Source organism: Malus domestica, chromosome 08, assembly GCF_042453785.1.
Source record: "Malus domestica chromosome 08, GDT2T_hap1".
Classification (NCBI taxonomy): domain Eukaryota; kingdom Viridiplantae; phylum Streptophyta; class Magnoliopsida; order Rosales; family Rosaceae; genus Malus; species Malus domestica.
The window spans coordinates 3,326,070-3,338,505 of NC_091668.1; the positions used below are offsets into that span (position 1 = coordinate 3,326,070).

At 37.4% G+C, this 12,436-nt stretch overlaps 2 protein-coding genes across 2 annotated transcripts; one reads left to right on the plus strand and one right to left on the minus strand.

The window, feature by feature from the left end:
• Positions 1–1,434: 1,434 nt before the first annotated feature.
• LOC103440612 (3beta-hydroxysteroid-dehydrogenase/decarboxylase) lies at positions 1,435–5,929 on the minus strand. The gene is made up of 12 exons (XM_008379310.4): positions 5,575–5,929; positions 5,387–5,476; positions 5,079–5,212; positions 4,814–4,984; positions 4,550–4,675; positions 4,026–4,105; positions 3,700–3,898; positions 3,274–3,379; positions 2,952–3,126; positions 2,668–2,824; positions 2,368–2,434; positions 1,435–1,872 (listed from the first exon to the last, which is right to left on the minus strand). Exons 1-12 carry the CDS (start codon positions 5,804–5,806, stop codon positions 1,727–1,729), a joined length of 1,683 nt encoding a protein of 560 aa, XP_008377532.3. The 5' UTR covers positions 5,807–5,929; the 3' UTR covers positions 1,435–1,726.
• A 3,134-nt stretch (positions 5,930–9,063) lies between these two features.
• On the plus strand, positions 9,064–12,343 carry LOC139198419 (3-ketoacyl-CoA synthase 10-like). The gene is made up of 3 exons (XM_070827114.1): positions 9,064–9,855; positions 10,455–11,083; positions 11,676–12,343. Exons 1-3 carry the CDS (start codon positions 9,427–9,429, stop codon positions 12,241–12,243), a joined length of 1,626 nt encoding a protein of 541 aa, XP_070683215.1. The 5' UTR covers positions 9,064–9,426; the 3' UTR covers positions 12,244–12,343.
• The last annotated feature ends 93 nt before the right edge of the window (positions 12,344–12,436 follow it).

The window sequence follows — 12,436 nt, forward strand, 5'->3', positions numbered from 1 at the left end:
AAAAAAAATTACAAGGTTCATATTATCAGAATATAAGTTATTATGCAAACATTGAATTTAGTTTCATTTTAAGAACACTGGTGGACGGGATGACTAGGGTTATGAGAGAGAGGGGGGAAGGTGGTGGGTGGGCTGTGGCTGACAAGGGTAGGGATTGGGGAGGGAATTTTTTTTTTTTTTTCTTCATCTATTTTTGTTGATTATAAAAAAGTAGAATTACCAAAAAGAAAAGAAAAAAAAATAGAATGACCTTTTTACCTCTGCATGTGGATGAGATTTTGGCAGAAATCTTAATTTGGACTACGATTGATAACGAACTTCACCACTGGATTAAGATTAACACTTTTTTCACCACATGGGTCGATTTAAAAGTAGTGTCTTACCATAGGGATCAAGAAAAAAATTTAGTCTACCACATTTTGTAGATCACAATCATCTCTCTAATTGAAATATGGTCCACAATACAAGTAGGTCTCACATTTATTAGATATATGACTTATATGTGGTTTACAAAGCTTGATTCCCTAGCATTTTTCTAACTATTTTTTGTTATCAGATTGAACAAAAATTAAATGAAAACAATAGAGATGCGTAAGAAATTAAATACGGTTATTTACATAGTATCAATTTTCGCATAAATTAAGCCACATGATCAAGATAATATTTCGTTCTGTTGTATAGGAGTTCAAATTTCCTAGCTGATGTTTAAAAAGAATTGACCTCGGTTCTAGGCATTTGGTGGGGGATGCTATAAAATTGTCTATAAATTATGCACAATGTATTCCGATTGCATTGGTACCACAGCCGAAAGAAACAATGTGGCCAATTTGTGGTCACTATTGTTTTGTTGGAAATTCAATGGCTGTCCTTTCGGATGTCAATCATTTTCCATGAATTGATTGACACCTTTGGCTTTCGAAAAGATTTTCTAGTTCGAAAATACGATCCGATACATTAAATATCATAATATAAGTAGTTGAAAATTTGAAAAAAATAATTTAACTCACTTATATTATAACACTTAGTATATCAAACCATATTCTTGACACACTGAAAATTTTCTTTGGCTTTGGATTACCTACAAAAAGTTGTCCCCAAATTATTTAATGAGCAAACTCTAATATGAACTTAAGTTTAGGGATGTAACGTGCAACCAAATAAATAATTTCTTGGTTTGACTCCATGATTGTAACCACTAAGATGCACAATTAGTCGTGTCATTTTAATTTGTCTACAGTTATTATGATATCATGGATGATGAGTTATAACAACATGAAAACGAATGCTACAATTAGTCGCCCGCATGCACGCTGATCTTGACATACGGGTTCCATAAACATGAATGGCCACAATCAACTTCCCGCATGTGCATACTCTACTAAACCTAGCATTTAAGCTATGAAAGTGACGTTATATAATCAACACGAGAACAAGGAACTAGAACATACTTGGATAATATTAACAGAAAACATGGCAACCTGGCAAGTAACTCCATAGGAATAAAAGAAATGGAGCAATACACAAAACCATACAATGCAGGTTCAAAAAAAAAGGGTCAAAAAAATCAAATGGGGTCTTTCTTCTTTTCCTATCTCTTTGGAGTGAGGTTGGGGTTGAAGAAAGAAAAGCGAATACAGGGCACACCAATCATATCGAACACCGCAATTCTCGATGAATTCTCAGGCAAGCAGTGGTAGTCAGGCAGCAATATGGTAGTTATCAGCAGTTAGTCAATCTTCTTGGAGGTACAGAATTTTTTGACAATATCTGATTTCAATTTGCATCCACGAGAGAGAGCTTCGAGGACCATGTCGTCAATTTTTTGCTCCTCCTTCTCATACACGTAGAAAACTATAAAGGCAGCGGGAACTCCTGGAACGATAATAAAACAAAGACACTTAGGGTCAAGGCAGGGCAGAAAAAAACTTTTTGATGCCTAAACTACCAAAGGATGAGTAATGTCAGTCCAAAGAAATATTAAAGTACCACCGTGACCATCCAACCAAGTCCGTACACGGCTAAATTATCAGGTGGAAGAACTAAGAATCATCAAATGACGGGTTCTTTAAAATTTACACAATATCCTGCTGAGACTAGTTCACTAACAGCTTATCCCAAAAACAGGCAATTGGAAGAAATTTAAATACCATAAATTCAATGTCCTAAACATTGGTTTGTTCATTAATTACCCAAACCAGTTTTTCAGACTCCCAAAGTTCCCTTCTATTTTCTAGATGAATTTTAATGATTTTCTATATAAAACTGGACCGAATTTCAGAATGTCAGAACTTTTAATATGGTTCAAAGTTCAAATGAAATCCTGATGCCTTGAATTCTGCGAGTGAGTGAAAGAGAGAAGAGAGATACCTATAACATATAAGTTCTGAAGTGAAAACACTCCAAGGAAGCTAAGAACCAATAGGGTGAGAGCAACCTACAACATCACCAGTAAATATAAAGTAGACGTCAGAAAAGAAGAGAACAAAAGGAAGAAGAGAGCTGCAACTCTACAAATTACTAGTATATGTATTCTGCACCCCTTCAGGTACATTCTAGGCCAGTTTTGGACCTTAAAAGTATTGCATCAATGCAATACGTGAACTTATACACTATCAAAAGAATATATAGCAGGAAGCACAAAAGAAGATGGGAACGGCAGATCAATACCTTAAGGAACAATATCCCATCATCTCCCTGGCCAAGAGATTTCAGAGTTTTAACAGATGCATTCCATGATGAAGCCACAGACTTGGCAATTTGTTGCGACGTCTCTTCTGATAAGTGGAAATGTGATGACTGAAGCTTCTCAATTTTGTATCCTAATCTGGAGGCAGTGACATTTTTTTTGTAGTTAGTAGTCAGCTTCACTTAATTATGAGAGCCGAGGAAAACAGCAGTTTTCGGACAAAGCAACTAAAGAATGTGAATAAAAGAAGGGGAATAGGCCATACATCTTTTCTGGTAAAACAGCATGAATGAACACGAATACTGAAGCTACCAGGAGAACCCTTGAAAGCATAGTAATAATTGTAGATCCAGGTACAATGAAGCTGTAGTAGATTGCAATCAAAACAAATAACGCCTTAAAGGTCTGTTTTTTATCCTTCCAGAGTAATGTGTCAGCAACTGTCAAAACCATAAGTGTGATACATGAGTGCATGTATACTGTTATTTTGTGCATGCAGAGTCAATCATAAGGATGTCATTATGCCTGAATTTAGTTAACTTATAAAAAACATCAAAGTAAGATGAGTAGAAACTTAAGATTCATACCCCTTCCACTTCCAAGATATATTGACGCTTTAGATGGTCCTCCTCTTTTCGATCGATGTTCAGCCCTCAAATGTGGGTATGCCTCGATTGTCCTTTTCAGACCGTCCTGAATAAAGTAAATAACAGTGTGTCACAAGAAAGCACTTTATCCAGAATTTGAACATAAAATGCACAATGACAAGATGAGAGTGCTTAGACCTTTGTAATTACTAAGTGCTCACCAATTTGAGAGATAAGTTTAATGACACATTCCATATTCTAATATAGCACAAACAGCATCCTAATCACAGGTTCAAATGTTCAAGGTGGTGAAGGTGTGAAAGAGAAGAATACAAATGTTGGATGATCCACCATCTAGAGTGCTCAGCGCAATTCTCTTGTATTAACCAAAGGACTTATCACTCTTTTTATGAAAAAATATTGAACCTGAAGCGATACGATGGGTGTGTAGCCAATTCGATCCTGTGCTTTCGAACATTTAAAAGATCGGGTGCAAGAGAGAAGTCTGATTCTCGAAGGGGTCAACTGTGGAACCTTCATCCCATATGGGCCTAACAGCTTATATGTCAACTCCACCATATGTGCAATTGGCATCACAACAAATGCAGGGATTTTTATTCTTGGCCTGCAAACAACATTCATTCAGGGAAAACAAAAAGAAAGAACTTGAACAATCATTATAATAGGCATTGAGGAGTATGGTGATTACATTAAGGTCTGTTTAAAATGAAAGGATTACGAAAAGGAAGTACCTTTCATAGCCAAGACCTTCTAGAATAAGTGAAACAAACTCCCAAAACTTGATAGGTTCCATATTGGTTATAAAATATGCCTGCAAATGCAGTATCTTTTTAGGCTTTTAGCTAGAAATGCCGTCTCCATATAGTTTAGCTTGACATCAAGCAGACATGCAAAGTAAGTTTCAAAAGCATGACCATCCCATGTTTTAGAGCAAATATAAGGTAAGAAAACGTGAAGGAATGACTCGGTAGAAAAGATACATCTTATTCTTACATCTACAGTCAGATAATTCAATGCAACTTTGAAAGTTTATTCCCCAAAAAGCTTGCACTTCCCGAAGCATGCAAGGCTCTCTTGTGAGCTTCAGAAAATGTATTGAACCAGTATCCAACAAATCTTTTTTATGGTAGTAAATAAATCATTGCAGTTGAGTAATTAAAACCTCTCTTTATTTCATCATCTACAATTCTTAACAGCCGCTCACCCTCTCTTATATTCATCCCAGGTGTCAAAAAACTTAATAATATAATGGTACCTGCCCCGCTGCTTTATCTGCAACTGTCCCCTCTGATGCAAGAGCTCGCTCTGCACATATATGCGCATGTGCCACATTTTCAACATATGTGAAATCATATATGTTGTTGCCATCACCAATGATGTACTGTTCAATTGAGATAAAAGGAGAAAACAATGAACATCAGATATCGTGAAAGAAGGTGTTATCATGAAAGAAGGTGTTAACTGATAATGGTGTAAGGGAGATGCAAGACTAAAGTAACAAGACCGCCATCTTACTTACCTTGGATTTCCCTGCCCTGGCAGCAACTACCAAAGACGGAACGAGCAACCTATCACCAGGTCCAAAAATGCTGCTAGGGCGAATGCAACATGTGAGAAGCCCCTTAACACCATTTGCCTTGATCACCAATTCTTCTCCCTGAGCTTTCGTTGCCGAATAGAAATCATTGTGCTGAAACAAGTTACAAAACACAACCCATTCTCAAAATCGTAGTGAAACAATGTGTTTCTTACATCACAGGAAATTCATTAGCAAATACTAGTACCTTAGGTGGATATGGCAACGACTCATCCCCGTCAACAATCCCATGAATCCCATCGAAAACAACACTCGGGGAGCTAGTATAGATTAGTCTCTTTACTTTCAGCTCAGTACAAGCATCAATCACGTTCTGTGTTCCTGAACAAGATCAAAGCATAGTTTGAATAAAACTAAAAATTTGCATAAAACCCCAAAAACACACTCCAAGTATCGATCAAATCTATCGACTAAACCCGAATTACGAAAGTATTTATCGACCTAAACCAAATTTGGTAACAACAAGACGTAAAATTCACCATTGTGATTGTGTACCTTCTACATTGACCGAGTGGTGGAGCTTGTAATTGTTGATGGACGAATTGGGAGCCGCCATGTGAAACACAACCTCCGCACCTTGAAACACTGCAGATTGAAAGCAAAACGCACAAATCATATCACGCTATAACAAATCAGCCGCCATTGATGCAATCTCAAGATATTGGACGAGAAAGAAAGCTGACCTTGAAGAACTTGGCTCTTGCTGCGAAGGTCGAGGGACACGTACTGGGCGCGGCCGGAGCTCAGAGCTTCGGCGAGGATGCCGTTCTCCTCGGAAGGTTCTAGATCGACGGTGGAGCCCAGGTCGGCGATTCGGACCAGGAACACGTCGTATCGGATCAGCATCTGGACCAAGTGGCGCGCCGCGAAGCCTCGACCTCCGGTGACCACGCACCATTTTTCGTCACCGGGCATTGTAAGAAGACGACGGTGATCGGGGGAGGTGAAGGTAATGAGGATCGGAGAGAGTGAGAGAGAGAGTGGGAAGTGTGAGTGGGTGAGAGAGTCAGCAAACAGACGAAGAAGGTGACAGAAATTTACGGAGGAAAACCAGAGGAATCTAGTTGACGGTTAGACCCGCCATTCGGCCCAAAATAAACTTGGACTTTATTTCGGTTTGGGCCAAAATTAAATTGGGCTTTGGTGTTAGGCCCAATTATAGCTTTTGACCCAAAAATGAAACACTGTTTTAGTTCGTGTAGTTTTCTTCCGCTTTTATCCTTGTATTTGCATTGCATTGAATATAGTCCCTTTAGTTTACAAATGATTTCAATTCGAGAATGTCAACTTTTGTTATTTTCTTGTAGAAAGTGGTAATGTTTATGACACTTGAAACGGTAAATTTGATGCATTTCGTATGAGAAACTAACAGAAGTTGATGAATGTCTTCATATGTTGGCAAAATTGCATGAGTATCTTTGGTTCATGTCGTTTGGAAGCACTCTTAAAATGACTGAAAATACTTTTGGTGAAAATAACTTTGAAACCAATCTTTAGTAAAAATCCAAGTGGATCCTGAAAAAGCACTTCTTAAAGTGTTTTTTGCAAGAAGCATATATCTGATACTTTTTTCAAAACACAATTAAAATATTTTTGGATTTCAAAACCAATTCCACCAAAAGTGTTTTCATTCCTTTTTAAACTTCTAAACGAGCATGTACTTTTTTTGTGAAGTTTTAATTTCATTTCCTTATTGTACTTACTTTCCTTTGAGAAATTGCGGCTAGTATGAGTGACTGGATGAAGAGGTTTCTATCTATCGAAGCTATATTCTCTCTAATCAATATGAGTAGTTGGATGACTTGACCCTGATGACTATGAGTAGTTGCTCGTCTAATCTTCTGATGCCTTTCCTACTCTGCTACAATACTACATTGCCTTGGATGAAATGTTTTTACTATATCAAACATTATAGGATAGTGATTTTCACATTCTCGGTTTCTCTTTTGCACTCCTTCCCTTGTCTATTATTTCTCCTTTAACGTCTAAAGCGTAAAACAAAAGGGGAGGAGTGCAAGCGGAAGTGCAGGGTGTGGGAGCCACTCCTGAACATCGTGTAGTAAAGTTATAAGCATTTTCCCAGTAGAATCATGGTGTGGTTTTAGTAACCCTACCGTAAGAATTTTTATGTTGTCAAAGACTCAAAACACATTGTAGGCTTGCAGCTATTGCATGTGAATTTAGCCTTTTCAAGTAAAACATGAATTGTTATCCAAAGAAAGGTAAAACATGAAATCCTCTCTGTAACTCACACTTTAAAGCCCATGAATCTACCAATCTGAACCGTTCAAGAGAGATATTTAGGTGTTTGAGAGAGAAATTGTGTCAAGTGGGCTAGTAAAATAGGCTAATGAAGACCGCAAAACTTAAATTGAACGGTTCAGATTGCTAGTCTGCTGGCTCCGTAGTGTGAGATACGGAGAGGATCTGAATCTCTATTTTTCTAATGTGATGATGACTTACTTATACAGTACAGTCACGTGACTATCTAACAAAAGCACGTGACTAATCAGTGGATATATTGCCTTGAACTGTCTGTATGAGGTGCCGTACAGCGAGCATTCCAGCTTTACACAACTCAAATATGGAACAATGCAATTTGTATTAGGGTTGTAATAATGGAACTTCTGGCGGTGCAAAAGTCCCATGCGTAATAAAGAAAGGCTGACAACTGGGAAGCTTGCAAGGGGGTTGGTATTAGTTCTAGTATTCAAGACAAGTCATGATCAAGCCTTCGTTGTTATTGTCACACAACTATATATGATCGTGATGTTACAGTTAACTCGAAGTATAATATATCTTATTTTTTAATACTACATAAAATATGAGAAATTTGTTTGATGTGACAACCACATCATCATGTGATATGATTAATTCAAATGTTGTAACGTGGATGAATGACATATTTGATTGGTTATGTATTAATTAGTAAATGACTTTTTAATAAAAATGATTGTTGAAATTGATATAACTCTTCATTTTTGTGATTGAGATTTAAAATCGATATAACTAGTTCTTGAGTTTGTTTACTGTCAATCATTTTGATCATTTCATGAAAAATCTTCGTTAAATAAGGATATAATGAAAAAAATACCATCAATTTTTCTCATCATTTTGGCTCATTGTTTATTAAATTAAGAGTATTTTCATCATTTGGTCTTATTTAACAGAGATTTTTCATAGAATAACCAAAATGATTGATCGTGAACAAACTCATGAACCAATTCTATCACTTTCAAATCCCAGAGACCAAACTGATGAGTTATGTTCATGAATCATTTTGGCTAAAAAAATCCTTAGTAAATAAACCACTTTTTTGTGTTAAAAAAAAACCCACCTTTTTATAAGTTTATAACATGAATAGATTTGTAATATCATATTAAAAAATTTCTCGTAAATATAAATTTGTCGCAAGTCTATATTGTAACAGACAAATTAATAAACATCAAGGGTTAATATGACGATAACGATAAAGTATTTTTAAGATAGAACTTTGTTAATGTACGAAATGACCAGCTGACTTTCCTCACTGATGACCAAATATTAAAGAAAGACCGAGACGTAGCACCAAAGAATTTTGATCCACACCATACTATTATCGTTGCCCCATTTGAAGGAAGAACAATTAAAGTGAGTTATCCAAACGAATGAGCATCTTCAACAAACTTTATCAATATTCCTCTTTTTTTTTTTTCGAGTCTTGTAATTAAATTCTTCACGAATAAGCCTCTTAAACCTGCATTTCGAAGATTCAATTCTCAATACTTGACTGTTATTAGACTTATTACATTTACCCTCAACATTAACCGGTGAAAAATAAACGGTCGCTTTCTATAATGTTTTTACTGATATTAACAGTTATAAAGGGACTCCACTAATAAAGCATTCCATTTACTTCTTGTACGATGATTTAACCTAGGTAAATATAATTAAATGGTGATGATAATGGTAGGTTGAGAGATTTTTTAATGTGTTCGGAATACAGGATGGTACACTTCATGTTATTATACAAGTGATGAAACACTTGAAAAATAAAACTTCCTCCACATATATAATAACGTGTAGAGTACCACCTTGTGTTTCAAGGGCACCGAATAATTTCTCATGATGAACAAAATAGTAAGCCTCTCCTTTGGTGAAGCCAGCTAATGGCCTTGAAGGGCAAATGCCCCCTTTCCCTCCAACTACCTCCTTTAAATTTCCTTTGCTCTCGACTCATATTTAATATTCACAAGAAACCCAACAAAGTGTGTGACACTCCCACTCATCCATAACCAGAACCAATTAATTTTCCATTTTCAGAAGAATTTTTTTTTTTTAAAGTAGAGAAAACCAAGAAGAAAAAGACTTGGAATTGAACACCCCACAAATTCCATTCCATTACTGTAAACATAAAAAGGAATTTATAGCTCTTAAAAGCCCCCCAACTAATCCTTGTTCAAGTTGGTTCTGGTTGGTGTTTGCATTAACTCTTTTCCACCCACCGCCTTTCATGCTCATATATATCAACACCCCTTTCATCTCCAATCCAGTCCATGCCAATCCCATCCACCATGGCCAGCGAGCAAGATCTTCTGTCCACGGAGATTGTCAACCGTGGGGTTGAGTCGTCCGGCCCCAATGCCGGCTCCCTCACATTCTCAGTGAGGGTGCAAAGGCGGCTGCCGGACTTTTTACAGTCCGTAAACCTAAAGTATGTGAAGTTGGGGTACCACCACCTCATCAACCATGCCATATATTTAGCAACAATCCCTGTGCTTGTGCTGGTGTTCAGTGCTGAGGTGGGAAGTTTGAGCAGGGAGGAGCTGTGGAAGAAGCTTTGGGATGATGGACGTTATGACCTAGCTACTGTGCTAGGGTTCTTTGGTGTATTTGTTTTCACTTTGTCAGTTTACTTCATGTCACGCCCTCGATCCATCTACCTCGTTGATTTCGCTTGTTTTCAGCCTAATGACGATCTGAAGGTGGGTTTAACTTTAATTAATGGATTAATTTTGGTGACTTTTTCAATGACTTATTTGCAATCTTTATCCATATATGTGTGTTAATATACGACTTTGACAACTTAATTTCAACATCTAATCTTGTTTTTTTCTTGTCGATCTTATATTTGCAATCGTTATCCACATATGGTGAAAAGTTATAATCATTAATTACAACACTCTTATACTTGTTTTTTTTTCTTGTCGATCTTATATTTGTTGGTTTAACTTGTTTAATTTGTGATATGGGATAACATTTTGGATTCGATTTTTCTTCATTCGACATGTTCACGAGATTTGAACTTTAAACTTCTAATTACCAAAGTAAATTACTAAATTTTGCTAGACCGAATGACTTTCAGAAATATTTGACCCGCCTTCACATTTAGCTTAGTTTTTCCTTTATGGATTGGGAAAAAAAATTCATGGGGTATATGGCCTTTTTTTATGTCCTTATCATTTGTAATTTGGAAATTAATCTCAAATTAAAATAATTAATTGCAATTAAGGGGAACGTAATTTATTTATTACTGGAAATGAAAGTAATTTATGAGTTCATGTTACTTTGTGATGTTAATTAGGCCTCTAAGGAGCAATTCATAGAGGTAGCAAGAAAATCAGGCAAATTCAACGAGGCGAGCCTAGAATTCCAGAAGAGAATTCTAAACTCATCAGGCTTAGGAGACGAGACCTACATCCCAAAATCGGTCATCATGTCGACTGAAAACACGGCAACCATGAAAGAAGGCCGAGCTGAGGCCTCAATGGTCATGTTTGGGGCCCTCGACGAGCTCTTTGAAAAGACTAGGGTCCGTCCGAAGGACGTAGGAGTCCTAGTAGTAAATTGTAGCATCTTCAACCCCACACCCTCTTTGTCTGCAATGATCATAAATCACTACAAAATGAGAGGCAACATTTTGAGCTACAATTTGGGTGGAATGGGATGCAGTGCAGGGATCATAGCCGTTGATCTGGCTAGAGACATTCTTCAAGCCAACCCTAATAACTATGCTGTTGTGGTGAGTACTGAGTGTGTGGGGTATAATTGGTACCCTGGTAGTGACAGGTCTATGCTCGTTGCGAATTGCTTTTTCCGCATGGGATGCTCCGCTGTGTTGCTCTCCAATCGCCGCCGCGATTATCACCGTGCTAAGTACCGGCTTGAACACGTTGTCCGGACACATAAAGGCGCTGATGATCGGAGTTTCAGGTTTGTCAAATTTCTTTCTCTTGCTTGCTGATTATTATGCTTTTACTGTTGGAAATATGTTTACTTACAAGTCATAATACATTTTAATTGTACAGGATTTTCCATTTGTTGTTTGAGAAATGGAAGCTTTTAATTAAATTTGGGACCCAAGTCCCATAAACTAATTAATCTTCATCCTAAAATATAGAGAATTAGAGATTTGGAGCTGCATGTCGCAAAAGTTAGCATTAGCATTAATTGGTGCGCTTGAACTTGGCCTATGACAGATAATATTTTGGTTTAATCCAGTAATTATTTTTTGGGTACGAAGGAGACAAAACAAAAAGAGTAAGGTTCGGACTCTGCTTTTGGACATACTAGGAAAGATTACATGGTATCAGATAATAATTTACAGAACTTGACTTATCTTAGGAATTTGGTCGATATATGGTAAATATTGTATTGGTTGATTTCGACTCTGTTAAAAAACATCAGCAAATTGTTATTCCGCACTAAAAGTTACGTATATTCACCTTAAGTTATTTGATTAGATAGGTGAAGTGTAAATTAACTTTTTTAGGTTTTGACCTAACTATAACATGTGATGCAACAGGTGTGTGTACCAAGAGGAAGACGAAAAAGGATTGAAGGGGCTGAAGATCAGCAAAGACCTAATTGAAATTGGTGGTGAAGCCTTGAAAACCAACATCACCACATTGGGACCTTTGGTGCTGCCGTTCTCAGAGCAGCTCCTCTTCTTTGCCACATTGGTTTCGAGGCACTTGTTTTCCGGCGGAGGCACTTCAGTGTTGTCTTTAGCGTCACGCAAGAGACCCTACATTCCGGACTTCAAGCTGGCTTTCGAGGGCTTTTGCGTGCATGCAGCGAGCAAGACCGTGCTCGACGAGCTGCAGAGGAACCTCGAGCTGAGTGAGGAAAACATGGAGGCTTCTAGGATGACGCTTCACCGCTTTGGAAACACATCGAGCAGCAGCATATGGTATGAGTTGGCTTATTTGGAGGCGAAAGAGAAGGTGAAGAGAGGAGATAGGGTTTGGCAGTTGTCATTTGGTTCTGGATTCAAATGCAACAGCATTGTTTGGAGGTCAATGCGCCGCGTTAGGAAGCCCTCGAGGAACCCATGGCTTGACTGCATTGAACAATACCCAGTGAATCTCTAAGCTAAGCTTGGAGATGAAGGCTGGAGAGGAGGCCATGTATTATTGTATTTATCTGGTGAAAAAGCTGGAGTGAATCTTATAAATCTCCCTCTTCGTTTAATTTGCTTTTGTTTTTCAAGTTACCTTTTTTTTTTTAAATACCGAAATTAATTAGGATATTGGCAAGCGGGGGTTCTTAATATGTGTAAAGTAC